This window comes from Equus quagga, chromosome 9 (genome assembly GCF_021613505.1).
Source record: "Equus quagga isolate Etosha38 chromosome 9, UCLA_HA_Equagga_1.0, whole genome shotgun sequence".
Lineage (NCBI taxonomy): Eukaryota > Metazoa > Chordata > Mammalia > Perissodactyla > Equidae > Equus > Equus quagga.
Window position 1 is genome coordinate 46183265 of NC_060275.1, and position 20633 is coordinate 46203897.

A 20633-nucleotide genomic window follows, 5' to 3' on the forward strand; every position below is an offset into this window, starting at 1 on the left:
CTCAATGCTAGGCACATAATTTTCAAGAACAAAATTGTGAAAAAATAAAAATTAATGAAAACAGAAACCAAAAGCTTAGGCAGAATCAGAGGATCTAGCTGAAGAATGAATAAGCCAAGTGTTACATAGCCAATTTCCTGACAGATACAGTGACATATTAAACAGGAAGGACTAAATTATCTAGATAATTATGACACTGATAGCATGGGAAATAAAAAAATGTGGGGGTTTTTTGTATTTAAGGAATGAAAGATATAAAAAAAATGCAGGCACAGAAAGTACAAAACAGGACAGCAGAGCCGTCCTTCATAACAAATGATCCAAAAAATTGAAGTGGTGTCATCTTCAGTCTGATTTTGCTACAAACTTTTGGAAAGTGACAAAATGGTATAAAGCAAAGGAAAGAGTTGAGAGGTAAGTTAAGGTCTCTCCTAAAGCTTAGGGTGGGTGCTGTCCAACAATAAACACATTAGTAGCAATGAAAATAGCTAATGCCACCAAACAGGAATGTTTGAAAGAATCTAAAGAAATAAAGTACACTACCAGGTTTTGAATTCAGCCTATAAAGAATTAAGAATAATGTCCTGCCTAGATTTCACAATGAAAGTTAAGCGTACATAGAGACAACAAAAACCCCTACAACCAAACAATAGACACCTTTTACATAGTAAAAACTTAAATAAAATTTTAGATCTGGAAAAATTAATTAAACAAACTCTAAAATTCTCAACAATGCTTATAATCACTTCTGAATTACTGCAATTTACTAAAGAAAGAAGGTTAAATCCTAAAATAATATACTACAAAACAAGCAAACACCACCACACCAAATCCTATAAACAGAAGAATGTTAAACCGAGGGAACCAAAGAGCAAGTTACAAAAACATCACCACCCCTACTTCACCTAAAATTTAAGGATACCACAAGAGAAACATAGGATCCTTTTCAAACCCTTAAAGACAATTATTAGGCAGGCATTCCACCAAATCAAACAGTACAGGGTCTGATTATTTTTTTCTCCTATTCACTAAGATAGTTCTTATGATATTAGGACACTGTCCACAACACCTGAGATACTTGGAATTTGAAATGTATGCTCTAATGTCTTCAAGTCAGCCCTTCTAATCCATCCCTCTCTTTCAGTAAAATAGCGTATTCCACATAATCTCAATTAGATACTTTCTCCCTTACATTTAAACATAATACTTGATTTATGTATTTTTTAAAACAAATATAATGCACTGTATTCCTATTGGATTATAAAACTTTTTCCCCCAGTTCTCACCCTTACATTATTTTTTTTCCTCCCCAAAGCCCCAGTACATAGTTAGTTGTACAACCTAGTTGTAGGTCATTTTAGTTCCTCTATGTGAGATGCCACCATAGAATGGCTTGATGAGAGGTCCGTGCCCAGGATCCAAACTGGCAAACCCTGAGCCACCAAAGTAGAGCGCATGAACCAAAGCACAGGGCTGGTCCTCACATTCTTCTTCTTCTTCTTTTTTTTTTTTTTTGGTTAGGAAGATTGGCCCTGAGCTAACATCTGTGCCAATCTTCCTCTATTTTGTATGTGGGATGCTGCCACAACATGGCTTCATGAGCGGTATGTAGGTCCATGCCCAGGATCCAAACTCATTAACTCTGGGCCACTGAAGCGGAGCATGGAAACTTAACCACTATGCCACTGGGTTGGCCCCTCACCTCTACGTTGTTTTTTCTTCTCAACCTTCTTTCCAGACCTCCGGAAGAAAAAACATCTAACATATCCACGGTCAATCTCAAGCTTATGTTTAAGAGCTTGATAGCATTTGCCTTAAATGTTTCTATGGCAAAGGGGTTTAAGCTACTGGTTTTTCCTTATACATCACCTTTCCCTAAATTATGACAGCTGTGTTACCTAAGCGGAGCATGTCTTGTTACATTCATTTTAAATACAAGAAACTGGGGTAAGTTCAAAGAGGGGAAGTAACTTCTCCAAAGTGAGATCTAAATAATAGTGGACTCCATGGCTGAATCTAGAATCCAAGACTCCTGACTTCTAGTTCAATGCTAGTTCTTTTAAAATATGCACCTCTTCTGCCAAAAGGGTAATATGTCTCTCAAGACGCACAGATCCTATACTTCAAAATTAACAATGCATGCAACCTTCTGATAAAAAGCTCTAAATAAAATATTGTCCTTTCTATGTAAGGTACACCAATTAAGAGATACAACCTATAGGGGTCTCTTGTGAAAATATCCTAAAAAAAAAACTTACTGTAGCTTGCCTGGTTCCAAGAGAGAGCCTACTGAATGGTAACTAAATGGTAAATGAACTACCCCAGTTAGAGATGCCAACTCTTAGATTCTCAAATCACAGTATTTTGTTGAACCTTCTATGACCATTTACTCAGTGGGAAAATAAAAGTGATGGATTTTAAAGACCTGCTTCTTCCTCCTCCTAGACCAACGGTTCTAAGTGTGATCTCCAAAGCAGCAAGCAGCAATAGCAGAATAACCTGCAAATTTGTTGGAAATGCAAATTCTCAGGCCTCACACAGACCTAGTATATCATAAACTCTGTGGGGAGGGCCCAGCAATCTGTATTCTAACAAGCCCTCCAGATAATTCTCATGCATGCTAAAGTCTGAGAACCAGTGTCCAGACGATCAATGCTTTGAAACATTTATATCTGTTTCTCTGCTATGTACACAAGCTCTTCATAACTTTTCACTTTAAGAACATCTTCTCCATACTGTATTAATTTGATTGTTTGAATGTACTTTTAATGACAAATTTCATTTTGCCCTGTTCAGAGTTTTGGCTCATGCAGAACTAGCATAAACTTTAAATACAAATTGCTATAATTTAATTCTTAGCCTTAACTATCACATTTCAATAACTCCCTATCTTTTAAAATATCCCTTGCCTTTCTTGTACCCAAATAATATATCTTCTAATCAGTAACGAGACTTATGATTCAGCATTCTATTTCTTGCACAATAATGCTTTGTGAAGAATTATACTACTTATAGTTTTTATATCCTATATTTTCCTATAAACAAAAATCCTAAATACTTCATGGTACAGGTTTTCTAATCTGTTATGAATGTTAATCATTTAATACTTATGCTTTTGTCCAGTTTCTACAGGTTGCACTGTGAAGCTAATGTGCCAGCAGGTACATGTCTTGCATTCCTTTTTCTTTCTTCTATTGTCTGATAACAAATGAAAGTGGGAATGCTAGGAATTGTTAAAAAGAAAGTAAATGAATTCTTTGTCTCACTCTGCACAGATGCACTGAACTCACATTTCCCAAAGGAGAAAGAAGATATTCAAAAGGAAATAAGGGTCACAATATATATAACAAATGTTTAAGGAATCAGGATGTTTGAACTCCAAGGTCAGATGGCTTGCTCCACAGAATTCTGGATGATCTGGTAAGAAAGGAAAGCACTGAAGCCTAGATGGTAATCTAGGGGACACAGCACACATTTCAGACAAGTCTGCAGCTGCATTAAACAAAGATGCGCCCACTTGTTTGAAGTTAGAATTTGGCAATTAGTAATCTATTTAAAACCTTTCACAAATAGATAGCGAAATGGAAGAATGTCAGTACTTACATTTTAGGAAAAGTATTTAGGAAAATGAAAAAAAAATCAGAATTTAAGGGTCAAAATTTAAAATATAAAGTTATAACAGAGAGAGAACACTTACTAAATTTGTTTTTTCAGGCAAAACCAGAAAAATGGAAAAAGACAGCCCCAAAGTTTAAACTAAAATGCTTGAACTACAGGAATATCCACAGACACTTTAGCCAGACAACAACAAGGTTTTCAAATAGACAGATAACCTGTCAGGTGAATAAGAACAGCATGCAGCAGGAGCCACGTCAATGGATTGAGACTAGGCTGGAGGCAAACCCAAAGGCAGCCTTTTTTTTTTTAAGCACCAAATGAGAATGACAAAATTGGAAGAAGTCAATATGAAGGATGAAAAGAAATTATTAGATACCTTTATTAAAAATGTGTCCAATTTAACAGTTTCTCCTTACACCCAGAATGCAAAGAAGTAAGGACTCTAAAACTGTGTCAGAAGATAAGCCACAGGAGATACGATCAAGATCAAAACTCTAGTCCTTAACAGGTGAAAGCAACCATGGATTAAAAGATTATACATGAAGGGGATCCAAGTTGTGATTTAATATTTATGACAAACATCATTGCTGAAACATTTCCTAGGATCAAGAAAGCCGACAATTTCTCTAAATAGTTCTTCAGAGTTCTACAGTCATAAGATATTGTCATTAATCTATTTCCTATGACCAGTTTGGTAGGTAGGTAGTTACCTGGAAAAGGAAAGTACAGTAGCTCTAAACTGAGGAACTGTAAGGAATCTGTGCTAATTTTCACAAGCGAACAAAGAAAACTTCCCAGACAGCCAAATTCCAAAAAAATCACAAACCAAAGCTTTATAGTTTATACCAGTATGATAACAATTGGCATATTCCAACTGATAACCTTACAGATTACTGTAAAGAGAACAATTCAACTCTGTATAGATAGGGTCAATGATTTTTGCAACCAAACAAAATACAGGATTCCTGTGTGTTTGAATGTAAATTACAGTTCCGTAGAATATTAAAGTTATTAAGAGCTCTAGGGGTCAAGGGGATGACAATAACGACAACATTTTATTTTCATCAAACATTTGCAACTAATACAGAATGGCTCAGTTCTTAGAACGGGTCCAGTGTAGTTGATTTTTTTTTTTTAAATCAAAGAGGATTTAGGATAGGAAGCAACTAGAAACTCTTCAGAAGAAAGAAACCTTGGAAAGAAATTATATAGTCCTTTTAATCTTGCTAGGAAAAAGAAATAAACGGAAGTGCAAAAAGAATGGGAAAAAACCCAAACAGATTTGCTACCACCTGCTCTCATTAAGAGAGGTATTTTTTTTTGCATTTACAATTTTCTTTGAAAAACCTTGTCTACCTATTCATCCCTCAGAGAATACTTAACACAATATTAAAAGAAAACCCAACCAACCAAATAAGCAAAATTATCCCATACAAACCTGAAGGAAAAATTAATCTACGATCCAGACAAATATGAAGGTTTGTGAAGGAGGAACAGACAGGATAAGATCTTTAAGGATGAAAGGGTAAGCTTTCTGATATATATTTTCCAAAAAGTGGGTAGAATTAGAAGAAAGTAAGATAAGCATCTAATCAGTCCTTAACTAAAATAAAGAAGGATACCCAGGATTCAGACCAACAAGAGGCTGCCCATCCCAAATAATCTGTCATTAAGCCAAGCTTGCCTGAAGAGGATTATAGGTATAGCTCTGATATTAATTTTTTTAGATAATATTTTTAGGTAAATTTTCCACTGGAAAGAAAAGAGTACGAGAAATTTTTTGTTGTTGAAATAAAATGTTTCTGGTTTCAATCCTTTTCCATGTTCTCCTTTTCCAGTTCTCCTCATCCCAATCCAGGAACCCCTCCATCCAGAGTTCATGTATTTTCCTTCTCTATTTCAGTGAAAACACACCACACTGATTGTAAGAATCTTACTAGATTTCCATTTGTTTTGCCTCAGCTCCTACATTAATCCAAACAATAAGGGCCTTTAAAACATTCATAAATAACCTGCTGCTGCTGGCACCTAGGAGCCGAGTGCAGCAATGTTAAGCAACAACAAATTTCATAGTTCAGGAGGCACAGTTAAGGAAAAAGGTTGCTCAGGAAATCACTCTTATTTAGCACAAAGATCCTTAAAAATTGCATGAAATCAGTCAAGTAACTATAGAAACCAATTTCTTCAGCTCCATATCACACGTCTCACACCTCAATTGTCTTTATTATCGTCTGCTGTCAGATCCTTAATCAGAAATGTGAACAGGCTTGATGATTTATTCAGCAGGGAAAAGAGTCTGTAGGTCAAGTGAAAAATTTCACACACACACCCATATACACACCACATCTTCAACCTTAGGTACTTTCATTTCCTTCTGTTCTCAGCAGCTCTGGGGGCAACTCCAGTGAGATCCAATATTAAGGCTCAATTAAAATAAGCTCCAATTAGTGGAGCTTTTTTCTCTGGGGCTAGAAAAGTCAGGAAATGGATATTGGGAAATGTAAAAAGTCAGCTACTGAGAGAAGGCTGCAGACATAAATGAACTTATTTGTTGATTTCTACAGTTGCTATGCAGAGGCCTCTGGGAGTAAAAGCTTAACCAGTCTAAGCTATAAACTAAAACCCCTGCAGCTAAACATGAACTGTGTGAAACAAGGGCTCCATTCCAGAACAGAAAACTGCTGGGCCCAGAAAATTAAAAGCCAGAGGCGTTTTCCATTTAAAACTAAATCCCAGTACCGCCTCCCAGCCAAAGAATTATAAGCAGTATCAGATTTACAAAACGAACAATTACCCTGGAAAAATGTAGCCTATTGTACAGTCCCAGATGCTAAATCTCAGAAGTTTCCTTTTTTTTTTAATCCCACATTATATTCCTCCAAGTATACTGCTGTAGTTTACAAAGAGCCATTTCTAGACAGGCGTAAGCCTTGAAAATAAATTTTAAAAAGAGAGCACATAACTCATTGACCTCATTTGAAGTACTGCCCTTGCCTTCAGCAGTTCCTGTCCTTCCCCAAGGCTTCTGCAAATGGTATGCAACAGCAAAATAAACCCTGACCTAATTGCCAGGAGAGAGCTGCCAACCTTCCCTCCAACACAAAGACAAGCATGGTAACTTGAAAGTCCTACCTCTTTGGCTTTCTGCTTTAATCTCAGCTGTTCTGGATCTTCTTTATTGGAACGACTCTATCAAAGGAAAAGAAAATTGTAATAGAAATTACTAGCATCTAAACACCATACTTGCCGTTAAATATTTAATAAATGACAATTTTCTCTGGTGATTGAAAACCTTAGCTCCAGGGGAAAATGCCTCAATCCAGTCTGGCGCACGCTCCCTTCCGCCCCCTCCCTCTCATCATCGCGGCTGCTGCAGTTCTAGCCTGAAGGAAGCTTAGACTGAAAATGACGCTAACAATGTCAGTCAGGTCCAGTTGAGGCATGACGTTGTTCTTGCTGGAACACTAAAACTAAAACACGGATGGTACAGATGAAGGAAAAGAAAAGAAGGATAATCGTTGGCTCAAATGAATGAAAATAATCAATACTGGCTAACCTTCAGGTGAAGCCATTTTGGAAAAACATGGTTTTTCAAGGACTATTCAAATCAAGAAGCTGACTAATCTTGAACCAAACCTCTCTCGCTTCAAAAGTGTAATTAAAAAAATTAAGTAGGAAATACATCCCAATGTTTTCATTAGAGTATCTTAGCCTCTTTGGGCCCTCTATAGCACTTGACAGAATGCTGTGCACAAGTAAATATTCAATAAATGTTTACTGAATGTTGCTTTTCATACGGATTCATTTTAACATTCCACAAATGAACAATCTTACAGGATTGCTATAAGAAGAGAGCCATCCTCCATATGTAATGCTATGATGGAACAAATAGTAAGAAACTTTATTTCCGGCACCATGAACATTTGTCCACTGAAAAATACGCTTAGGATAGGTGTATCCTTTTTCTCATTCTAACCAGGTTATTTAACTCCTTATAAATCTGAATACTTGTTCTATAAAATGCAAATCACCTAACTAAAGGTAGCTAACAAAATAAAAACTAAAAGTATTTTCCTATGTACTACATTTATTTGCTACGTTTACTGATTTATCAGTGCTTTTGTTAAAGAAAAATACAAGAAAGAGACTTTCTTAGACTTAAGAGAGTCTTCTAATTTTAAACACCTTAATTAAATACCTACATAAAATTCTTCCAGTAATTTTTTTCTGCATTTTGTCCCCAATCTACTAAAACAACTCCACTTCAGCCCAAACTAAGACAAACTCCTTTGTTATTCCACCTATAGTATTAGGAGAGAATGAGTATATGTGCATTTATATAAAAATACATGTGCATGTGTATATGTATGTATGTATCCAGATTTTCCGCCAAAGTATAAAATGGGCGCGTCAGAGTATCAAGTCTTCGTCAGTCAACCAATATTTACTGATTACCCATAGTACAAATTCTACTCTGCGTGCCACTGTTCTAGGCCTTGGAGATACATAAATGAAATAAGAAGACAAAGTCTCTGCTTTCAAGTAACCTACATTTTAAGAAAAAAATAGTAAAACAAACAATTTTATAAAAATTAAACACTTATGATACATAAAACATTTATAATGGAGAAAAAATAAAAACAAATAATTACTGATAGTAATAAGTGCTATAAAGAAAATAAAACAGGATAATGTGATGGAAAGGAAGGGGGAGGGTACTTCTTTAGCTAGGATGGGAGAAAAGACATCTGTGAGGAGTGACATTTGAGTAGAGATCTGAATGACAAGAAGGAGGTAGCCAGGCAAAGACCTGGGGGAAGAACACTCCAAGCAGAAGGCACAGGAATTGCCAAAGCCCTAAACTGAGAACAAAGTCGGCATACCTGAGGAAAGAAAGAAGGCCCGTGTGGGTGGAGCATAGAGACAAGTTGAAGGAGGTAAATCGGAGGTGAGGTGTTGCCTTGTAGGCCATGATAAGGAGATGGGGTTTAATTCTAATTAAAGGAGGGTTTGGAGAACTGGAGTGAAATGCCACTGATATGACACCTTCGAAAGATCACGCTGGGTACTACGTAGAGACCAAAGATTGGAGGCCCAGGCACACAGAGCAATCAGGAGACTGTTCTAAAAACTGTTCTGAGTACAAGACTGGGAAAAAGATGAGGGCAGCTTGGCCTAGTGCCATAGTAGAGAAGACGATAAGTGATTAGATTCAAAATATATTTTGGAGGTAGAGCCAATCAGATTTATTGATGGATTGGATATAGGGTATGAATTAGAGAGAGAAATCAAGTTCCTGCTTAAGCAGCTGGTAGGATGATAATTCCAACCTTGAGAGGATAAAGACTGGAGCAGATTTAGGGGAAGGGAACTTACTGGTCAGCTTTAGATGCCTAATTTATAGTCTAGGATACAAGCTTGGCACCCGCATGGAAAGGCCAGCGTGAGTGCAGCAGAGTGAGTGAAGAAGGGAGTGATATGAGGCGAGCTCAGAGAGGGAGGTGAGTGCCAGATCATATAAGGCTTTCTAAAATTTGGTTTTATTTTAAGTATAAGGGAAAGCCACTGAAGGCTTTTAAGGAACAGAGACACACATGACTTGTTATGAAAATATTATACTGAAAATAATATGAAAAATGGAGGGTAGAAAGAAAAGGAGATTAGTTAGAAGACATTATAAAAGTCCAAGTGAAAGATAACTTAAACTGGAGTGGTGACAATGGTGATGAAGAGAAGAAGAAGGATACATTTTGGAAACAGAATAGGAAGTGAACGGATGTGAGGAGAGAAAAGGAGTTAAAAATAACTCCTAGGTTTTTTGGTTTGAACATCTGGGCGAATAATGGCATCATTTACTGAGTTAGGAAAACCTATAAGAGTAAAACGTATTTTGAAGAGGGAGGAAGATCAGGAATTCTTTTGGACACATTAAATTTGAGGTGCCTATTGGCCAATGGACTGGAAATTGCAAGCAGGCAGTTAGCTATATGAGTCCAGAGTTCCACAATGTAAACTGAGTTGGAAATATAAATGTAAGAGGAAATGCAGACAGAGAACAAGACCTAGGACTGAAACCTGGGACACTCCAATATTTAGAAGTCTGGTAAAGAAGGAACAGCCTAAAGAGAGTGAGAGCAAGTATAACATTATATCCAGTAATAACTAAACAAGTACTTAATAGTTTATGATCTTGTTAACAGCATAGTAATTGGAAATAAAATACCAATAAACCACCTTATTACATTGGCTGTGTGCTTGCTTATAATACTTGAAGGCTCAAGGAAGAGTATCTCCCTGTGCCAGCTGCCCTTCCCAGTGCAGGAAGGGTCAGCATGGGGACTGGGCCTGTGGGAAAGCGGGAAGTGGCACACTGACAATGGTTATGATGCACCACATCTCTGTGGGGGGTTGGGACACATGAAGGTGTAGACCAGTGGCCAATGCAGGGTGATGTGGGGGTTGCGGGACTCACCAAGGCAGGGGCCAGTGGGCATGCAACCAATTACACGGGCAATGAAATGAGGGCAAGGGTAATATGAGTAGGAGACACAGGAGTCAGCCAGCATGGCTGTTTGGGAGATTAGTTACATTGATCAAATAAGTAAACTGAGGACATAAGTAAATATATTGAGGATAATGAAAGCCAAGTTTCTGAATGTGGAGAAAGTACTTATAAACATGGAAAGGTTAAGGCTAAAAAGAACCCTAAGATACTGATTGGAGTTGGAGGTATCCATACAAACTTATGGTTTTATAATATACACACAGATAAAGAAATAGTTACAAATGTATGTTTGTGTGTATTTACACACATGTACATATATATGCACCATACATATATTTCCTAGATTTGCCAATTTGAGAGAGCCTACATGTAATGACACCCCATTAGCAAAGAGCACACTATATGTTCTAATCTTGGTTTTTGGATATCATCCTCAACAAAAATGATGCAGGGTTCCTTGGAGAAATGGCTGATTCCAAGGCTGGTGAAGGAAGAGTAAAACGTGGGCCTGGAATATCTTGTGCCAGAAAGTAAGGACATGCAAAAGGTCAGAGTGCTAGTTGGAAGGGTCTCCCATTCAGGAGCAATTTGGGCATCAAAATAAATAATGAAAGTAATGGATTACAACCTATTGAATCAAATAGAAATCCATGAGCCCACACTAATATAAATAAATGCATGAATGCATGAATGAATGAAGAAGAGAGAAAGGAAAGCCCTTCCATATTGTAGAGTACTAATAAATGTAGAAGAGATGATAAGAATAAAGAATCCCCATCTGGCAACCACCACAGAAGTGGCTGATTCAGGTGGTCATCATCAATGGATGCCAAAGTAGATATGTGGAGGTTTAATGAAGAATGAAATATTGGTATAATCTTTGAATACCTTCCTGTGAAAAACTAATTGATTACAAAGGGGAAAATGGCAAATTTAAAATGGAAAGAACTGATAGGCACCCACATGACCAGGTGATCAAGGCGGCCTTTTGATATGATCAGCTAAGAAGAATGTAGCATCTTTTCTCTGTATTCCTGCCATGAATGCACGACCTAAGTCATGAGGAAATATCAGATGAAGCCAGATTGAGAGTCACCCTACAGAAAGTAAGGCCTATACTCTTGAAACCTGTCAAAGACATGAAAGAAAAGAGAAAATCTGACTGAAGGAGTCTCAAGAGATGGCAACTGAATGAAACACATATTCCTGAATGGGAAAATGGACCATGAAAGAAAAAGAGTGGAGACAGCTGGTGAAATTTAAACGGAGACTGTGGTTTAGATGTTTGTGTTGTATTGTTCAAGTCCTGACTTGCAGGGTTGTACAGAAGAATGTCCTTGTTTTTGCAAATATGTACTAGAATCTTTAGGAAACTGAAGCTTGCTTTCAAACGGTTCAGAAAAGGGCTAATTAGAGAATGATAGGTGCACAACTTTGTGAATATACAAAAAAAACCCTCTGAATTGAAAGAAAGGAGAACAAAAGAGACTAACGATAACGGGGATGTGTGTGTGTGAAGAAAGGGTGGAGATGGAGCAAATGCAATGAAATGTTAAAAATGGGGGAATCTAGAGGCTGGCCCGGTGGCATAGTGGTTAAGTTCACACACTCTGTTTTGGTAGCCCAGGGTTCATGGCTTTGGCTCCCAGGCATGGACCTATGCACTGCTCATCAAGCCATGCTGTGGTGGTGTCTGAGGTGCAAAGTGGAGGAAGACTGGCACGGAGGTTGGCTCAGGGCTAGTCTTCCTCAAACCAAAAGAGGAAGACTGACACTAGATGTTAGCTCAGGGACACACCAAAACCAGATAAAGGGGGTGGGAGGAATCTGGGTAAAGGAGATGAGAGTTCTTTGTATAGTTCTGGCAACTTTTCTCTAAGTATGACATAATTTCAAAATAAATTAGTTTTTAAAAAAGTGATTGGCACGTGATCAGCAACAATATTCTAAAAGGGAAGGCTGCTAAGAACACTAGAAATTAAAACTAAGCTGTTTAAAATAAAAGAATAAGACTAGTGCCTACCCTTTAAGACTACTCAGAAAGGCCCTAGGTCTACAAAGAAAGGTGAAGCAACAAAACGCACATTGTAGTGGAATTAACTTTCACTTCATCTGGCACTAATAGTCCAGGAAAATGTTTAAATAAAGGAGAAAGGAAATAAATAAATAAATAATAGCCTCACCTGTTCTCTCTTTTACTTTCTCTCTAAATCATTTTTGCGTATCCTATATTTTGTTCCATATAGTCCTAATTACTCCTAATTTTACCCATAACTTTCCTGTCTACTTTCCAAATTTTCCTGTCTCAACTTCAACTTGACACAAGTTGAAATCACGTCCCTAAAAAGACCTTGAAAACTTTACAAAACATTTTTATGTGGGAGGATGGCAGGTATGATGCTAGCCACACAGGAATTGAGAATGAGGAGACAAAATATTATGTTTCATTAAACTAAATTAACTAAAAGTCACTGCACCACACCATCCTGGCTGTGAGAGATTTTATTAGTAATTTCATTTTAAGAAATTCTTCAGAGAAATCTAAAGGCGTAATAAAACCAAGACAGTCAACCAATGATAAAACCAATTCTGATCTCCTTGCCAGGCCCTGTTCACTCATAAATCACAAAAGACCTTACCTTGGCTGCCTTAAGTAACATTTCTCTTTCTTCTAAATCCTTTCTCTGCTTCTCTAATTGATCCAGCTTTTCAAGAAATTTGAGCTGTGACCTGGTGTCACTAGACAGGATGTAATTTTCACTTGCCTGGAAAAAAAAAAGAAAGTCTTATGATGATCCTAGGCAACACATTCTACATTAGGTATTGTTATAAATCAGCTAGAGACAGTAACACCACGAGACACAAGGAGCTAAGTTTTCAGGAGGTTTAAACAAACAAAAAAAAAGGAACTTCAATCATCCTTAAAATTTGAGAGGTGACTAAGCATTTAAATTTCAAAGAGGTTCCCTGGTAAGCTTCATTCAGAGGGGGAAAAGAAAGGAATTAAGCCAAGCAGATCCTAACAAAAGGAAGTAGAAAGCAAGAGAGTGTACCATTTACCTATAACCTAAATCTTTTTAGTTAAATGACTGTCCATCTCAGCAGACCTTAATACAATTAATTAGATCTTAGGCCTGTCAAAGACAAACAACAAGAAAAAGTCACCTCACTGAAAAACATACCAAAGATGAAAGTTATCATCCTTGTTTCTATTGTTGGATTGGTCTAAACTTGACAAGTGAATACAACTTCTATCAAAATACAACATAAGATAAAACGGCAAATATTAGAATTCTAAACCTTGTTTTGAGGATTCCCTTAAGCTATGAACTTGGGCAGAAACTGTGGTTAAAGAAATAAAGTATAAAATTTATAAATGAAAGCCATAACAAAGAAGTATAATTATTTGCCTTAATTGTTTCATAAAATGATAAAATTTACTTCGTTCCATTTATTCTGATATTCCAGAATATAAAACAGTGCTTTCCAATCTAAATATTATGTAATTTTTTTCATCTGATATGACCACCGAATTTCTCCTCTGTAATACATATACGAGTTTGTGAATGCTTGGGGTGGGGGTGCAATCTTCCCAATCAATATTTAAGACATCCTGTCATCTACTCATCTCAGTAATTCAGACATTCAAGCTATAGGAGGGAGATTGAATGATAGGAAAACTGATGCTATTAAACATTTAGTCCAACAGTCAGTGACTGGCTTTGGAAATCATGGGTTCAGCATCACTTCCATTTCTGTTTTATCCCATGCTTATGGCTGATTCAATTAACTGGGACCGAGAGATTTCATATGCCCAAGATTCTTTTTAAATTAAATTTTTATTGTTGGTATTTAACTAGATCAAAAGAGTATTACATAGTATAACGAACAAGGATATATTAGTGCTACTTATTTTACTTAATGTTTAATACAAAAAGAATTCTAAATACTTTTAAAGTTAAATAATACAAGATAGAACATGGAATACATTATAGGCCAACCATAGAGGTATAAACATAATAACCAGTGATTTCTTAAATATTTCATCTTTACCATTTTTGGTTTCAGATACTGTGGAGACAGTTTACTGCAGGATTTAATTTAAAAAAGACAACAAACACTAAATTAAAAAGGGGCACAGACTTTCTAAACTTTAACTGAATCTCATTCCCATGGGTAAGATTCCTCCTCTCTGTCTCAACTTGGATACAACTGCCTCTGGCTTAATGCATCCTTCCTTTACTCCTCCAGATGCTAAACAAATGAGTGCCTCCCCAACTCCTACTGAGTCCCCAAATTTATTTACACAACAGCAACTTCAATCTTATCATATTCCTTCCTGTCTACCCAGCTGGATTAACTGAAGTCTTCATGTACCACAGAGTAGGGTAGTTTAGCAATAAAAATATAAGGACTCAGACCAAATGAATCCCATGTAAAGAAAGCACTATAGCCTCTTTTAACTGGAAAACACTGAAGCTTCTCCAGCCCACCGGCACACAGAAGACTATAACATATCTTCAGTGGGAAAACACCTGGCAGCAAGATCAAAAGCTTTGTACTACATGTGTCACTTTCTACTTCTTTACTTAAATCTCAGTTTAGGGACTATGACTAATTAGAGAATTATATCCAACCAGGTGAAAGATTAGCAAAAGGAGATGGATGTCAAATGGAAAGAGATTGTGGGATTTTTGCTTTTAATAAAAGTAGCTCACTTTTGTGAAATTCATGGAGTAGAGTTTCCCACACTGTACAGATAAAAATAAATCCTATGGGGATGAACTGAAATATAAGGGCAAGGCTAAATCTATGATACAAAGATTATTACAATCAAAGTCTACAAAATAAGTATTAATTTTGAAGTAGATTCAAATATAACTAAATGATTATTATTTCTGTTTAAAGAAGGATGATAATGTAGCTGCCTTTCTATATGTGTAAATTGAGACAGTGGATTAGCTGTATCAAGGAATGAGTGTGGGGAAAGGAGGGCAGGGGAAAATCAACCACAATAGGCAGTGTACAAGACAGAAGGTTATGGAGGTGTTAGCTTTAAGCTAAGTTATTGAGGTTCCAGGTGGGGTAGATACTATCCATTTTGCCGAGGGCAACTAAATCCTTGGAACATATGCACCGATATACAACAGAAGAATTGCATCTGAAGGTTGTACATAATAGAGCTTTGGATGGCACTCAGAATAATCAATATTACTTGGAAGGATTCTATTCCATACTAAATTGTACATGTCACATTTTATATAGAAACTGCCCATTGTAAATGAAAATGAACTCATGTATCTCTGAAACAAAAGGGTGACTGGGATGGCAATAGGGGAAAATCCAGGTTTGAAAAATTATAACTCTTTAAAAAATTACAGTAAAAAGCCAAAAAGGAAGACTAATTCTCCCACGTCCCAAAATTGAAGGTAAACTGTTATAAATTCAAACTAGATTACTATAAATTTAGGACGTTAATTGCAATCACAAGGGTAATTACAAAAAAAAATCTAAAAAATGTACACAAAAGGAAATGAGAAGGGAATCAAAACAATACACAAGAAAAAAATCAAACAAAAAAGACAGCAGTAATAGAGAAAATGAGGGACAAAAAAACCATAAGGCATACAGAAAAATAGTGAAATAGCAGAAATAAGTTCTTCCTTATCAGTAACTACTTTAAATGTAAATAGATTAAACTCCCCAATCAAAAGGTAGGGATTGGCAGAACAGATAAAAGTGTGATCCAGCTATATGCTGTCTATGAGAGATTCACTTTAGATGAAAGCACACAAATAGGTTGAAAGTGAACTGATGGAAAAAAATATTTCATGCAAATAATAACCAAAAGAAACCAGGGGTATACTAATATCAGGCAAGATAGACTTTAATCAAAAATTGTTAAAAGAGATAAACAAGGACATTATATATTGACAAGAGTCAATTCATCAAGAAGATATAACAGGAAGATATATACACCGGACAACAAAGCCTCCAAATATATGAAGCAAACACTGACGGAACTAAAAAGAGAAGCAGACACTTCTACGAGAATAGCTTGTCTTCAATATCACACTTTCAATAATGGTTAGAATACCTAGACAGAACATCCATAAGAAAATAGAGGACTTAACACTACAAACCAACTAGATCTGATAGTCATGTGGACACTCCATCCCACGAGGGCAGAACACACATTCTTCTCAAGTGCTCATGAAACATTCTCCAAGATAGACCCTATGTTAGGCCACAAAACAAGCCTCAATAAATTTAAAATAATTAAATCATACTAAGAATCTTCTCTGACCATAGTGGAATGAAGCTAGAAATCAACAATAGAAGGAAAACTAGAAAATTCACAAATATGTGGAAATCAAATAACCAAAGGACCAAAGAAACCTCAAGGGAAATTAGAATATACTTAGTGATGAATGAAATCAAAAACACAATGTACCAAAACTTACAGAATGCAGCAAAAGCAGTGGCCAGAAGAAAATTTATAGCAGTATATGCCTACATCAAAAAAGGAAGATCTCAAATCAGTAAGCTACTTTATATTTTAAGGAACTAAAATCAGAAATGAAAGTGGGATCGTTACTACTGACCTCACAGAAATAAAAAGGATTATAAGAGAATACTATGAGCAATCATATGCCAAGAAGTTAGATAACATAGAAGAAATGGACAAATTCTAGAAACACACAAAAAGAAATACTGATAGTGGGTTTTTTTTCTCCCACAGCCTTTTCTCTGGTTGATCTCTTATTTTAAGACAGCCCAGCAAATTCTCACAAAGATTTATGCAAGTGAGAACCTCAGCAACTAAAAACAGTTCTTCCCAAGTTCTAAATGAAGCAGAAAGGAGAGAAAATACAATGATTCCTCCAGGAAACTTACCGGTCGTGTTGTAGCTCATATTTGCCTGGATTCCTTTTAACCTCTGGCTAGGACATTATGACAATGACCATTCTTGCAAACTCAAAACATCTAAAGATTACCCACATACCACCTTGTACAAAATCTAGCTGCCAACATTTCTTGATACAGGGGGAAAAGGTTTTTTCTTTTTCATCTCTCATTACCCAATAAATCTGCTCTCCACCAAAACCATAATTCAAATAAATCAGGTGCTTTCACCTTGATGATGGTAAATGATTTGGTGCATAGCACTAGGGAGAAGACAAGACATTCTTGCATTTTTCATAAAAGCAGCCAATGATGATAATGAGTGGCACCAGTATTAGCACTCAATGCAATCATTTAATTTATTAAAAGGAACAGGAGTGCTAGCAGAGTACAGATCACTGAAGAGAACACAACTAGCCAATATTCCAATATTCCAACATATCCTCCCCTTCCCAATCAAACGCTTTAGGAGGAGAAGCCTCAGGAGAACAGATGCGTATTTCAACTTACACTGACACAGAAGCTTTGGATACCAGTTTAAACGCTATTTTAATTTTGTCATGTAAGTGTATCTACATAAGGCAAATTAAGAATAAGACTTTGATTTTCTACCAATATGAAACTGAGATCTCAATCACTTCCTTTAAAAATATACCTAGAAAATGAATCTATGACCAAAAAATACCCGTAACATGACAAAGAGGAGAGAGAAGAGTTTGTATTTCTTCAATGATTTCCTTTACCTTGTAAGTTGTCATTCGATGCTGAGCAATTGTAGTCAGTTTTTCTAGAAGGCCTCGTAATCGTTCCTGTGTTGCATGGGAGATCAAATTTACAGCATCAGAGTTAAGTTCCGTAATGTCATGCTTTTTACCTGTGGAAGCAGAGAAAATCCATTACGTGTTTTAGTAGTGGCTGATAATTGAAATAATTAGCACAGCAGGTATTCTGTTCCCCCTGGAAGTCATACCCATTATGAATAAAGGTTTGGAGATTATGATTTTCCTGGTAAAGTCACAACTTCAAAGATCTTAGACATTACATTAATAAAACTTAGCCTGAAGCCTCAGAAAATACAGACATTGTTTCACTTAGCCTCTAGAATCATTCTCCGTGCAAGGTCATTTATAGGACAAAGTTAATAAGAACACAAATCAAGCCTAGTGTTCAGGGAGGAAAATGGTAACTGCAGAAATTAGTGCCGTATTGTGTTAATTTTAGTAATTAAAAAAATAGAAAATTACATTTTGGCCTGTTTGACACTGTTAACAATTTATGACATTTATTTCAATGAATTCAGATTGTGAGTCTCTGTTAATGTCTTGTCTACAAGATGTACCTATACTCCTTATGTCCATTACCAATCATGCTTATTTTGCACTAACTCATGTTCTGATAAATTGTGGTAATTAATTTACAAGTTGAAATGGGCTCAAAGCCTCATCATTTCACCCATCCATTTGAATAACTTTTCTTTCACCATATCCCTTCCATAAATAAACCAAACTTCTATTCTTCCTTCTGCTAACTAGGAAGAAAGTTTCAGGAAAACAATTTGGACCACAAGCCAAAGGCAGAAGCTCATTTATAAATCAACCTTATCAGTATTTAAATAGCAATTCTCCAGCTCAGTGAAACCACCTGTATCAACAGAGACCTAAATCCAAAGATACAGGCAATTAGGGAGTCTAATTTAAACGAGCTTTTAATAGTGTTATTTTGTTTCTTTTTAACATATGCATATACACAGACATGTTTAAAATATTATTGTTTGATTTTTGCACTCTATCTGAAACACACTTTTATATACTCTTCAAAGTGTGAATGAGTATAGCAAAAATACGTTTTAATAAAAAGGCAAGAAGTCTTAAATACATTCTTTGACATTATTCTGTAATAAAGGTGAAACTTTAATTCAAAATGTGGGCTACAGTAATCCAGACAGGAAGAAGATAAAAAATTATCCAGCTTCTCCCATGCCAAATCTTCAAAATGTAGTTCACTACTTTGTAGCAAAACTGAATTTGTCACCAATTTAAGATTCAAGCAGGGAAAAAACACAACAAAGTCCAATCTACTTTACTAAAACTGTCAGCATAAACAATTAGCAGGGGCCTTCTACAGAAGGAACTGTACAATTTCAAAACAATCCAATGATTAAAATCACAACTAAACATAGGGTAGACAGAGGATGACATGCCAGTTTCATGCCTAAATTAAAGAAAATGAGCATTTAAAAATATTTAGTGTTTTGGGGGTAACTGAAAATAATTTCATATGTATTTATAAAATTGATAATTTACCCTATGGAAAAGAAAACTCCATATTTTAAAAATATTAGAAATAAACAGCTGGGATTTGCAAACAATTCCAGGGCTTAGTGAACAATCAAATATTCTAATATCTTCACTAAACTGATAATAAAACATGACAAAGATACAAAGTTAAATTCTCACTTTAAATAAAACACTCTCTTTAACAAAGTCAACATAACTGATTAAGGAGCTATAGCTGGTGTTTGCAAACTTATGTGATTTTTACAAAATGATTAATTTAGGTAATTAGCAAAAATGAAAGAACATTGCCATGTTTACTTTCCTAACACTATTCAAGCAGGAAAATTTCTTCCAAAAAATTCTTTGGGTAAATTTATAATATCTGTTATTAAGAAATGGTCTTTTCTGATCTGTTCTGTAAAGATGGAATTTTACTATAAATGGAAAACATTCCTAGAAATACATAATTCCATTCACTCTACAGTTTTACTTTTTAAAAAAAGCTTAGATAATTCAGAAGTAAGTTTTGCAATTTTCCATCATATTAAATGACCAGTTTGTGTTTCCTCATTAAGAAATGAAAATACAAATAGTTGTCTTGAGAATTCTCCTTTTTGAAAGCAGAGGCTGGAAAACTAAATCTGGTCTCTTTGTAAATAAAGTTTGATGGGAAAACAGTCATGTGTTATTTGTTTACATACAGTCTATGGCTGTTTTTGTAATGTAACAACAGAGTTGAACAGTTGCTATGTAGATAGACCGTATGGCCCACAAAGTGGCAAATATTTACTATCTGGCCCCATGCAGGAAAAAAATTGCCAATCCTTGTGCTAAATAATCAAAAATGCTCTTTAAATACTAAAAAATTTCCTATCATATAATCAAGGTTTAAATCAAGCTAGAAATAAAATTTGGAAGGGGGACGGGGAATTGATAAAACTAAGTATCTACTTCTATACTACCAAAGCTCTAAATAATTATATGGCTAAAGGAGTTAAACATCAGTAAATTTCCCAAGCCATTACAGGAAGGTGTAGTGCTTATGAGGTTTGTTCCAAAATTAAGCAACTGCTTCCTGTACAGTAAAAATATAGATGCAAAGAGGAAAACGTAAGAGACAGAGGGAAGAAGAGGGTGGGGGAGGGGGAGTCAAACAAAACACAAGCAAACAGCAAACAAACATTTTAAGATCAGCTCTTCTGAATTCCTATCCTTTTAGGACTACTTGTAAATTCTAGTTTTTCATGATAAAAGAATAATAATACATACCAAGTTAAATGAAAAAAGTGGTAATTTATATAGCACATAGTAGGAGCTCATACATTTCT

The 20633-nt window shown here is 35.8% G+C and overlaps 1 protein-coding gene across 1 annotated transcript in view; it reads right to left on the reverse strand.

The window, feature by feature from the left end:
* TAF4B (TATA-box binding protein associated factor 4b) overlaps positions 1–20633 on the reverse strand; it is a 134992-nt gene that overhangs the window by 42506 nt on the left and 71853 nt on the right. Inside the window, exons 11-13 of the mRNA XM_046670814.1 lie at positions 17773–17903; positions 12763–12888; positions 6751–6807 (exon numbers count right to left, since the gene is read on the reverse strand). Of these exons, the coding sequence (XP_046526770.1) occupies positions 6751–6807; positions 12763–12888; positions 17773–17903 (314 nt within the window). The remainder of the gene's footprint in view (positions 1–6750; positions 6808–12762; positions 12889–17772; positions 17904–20633) is intronic.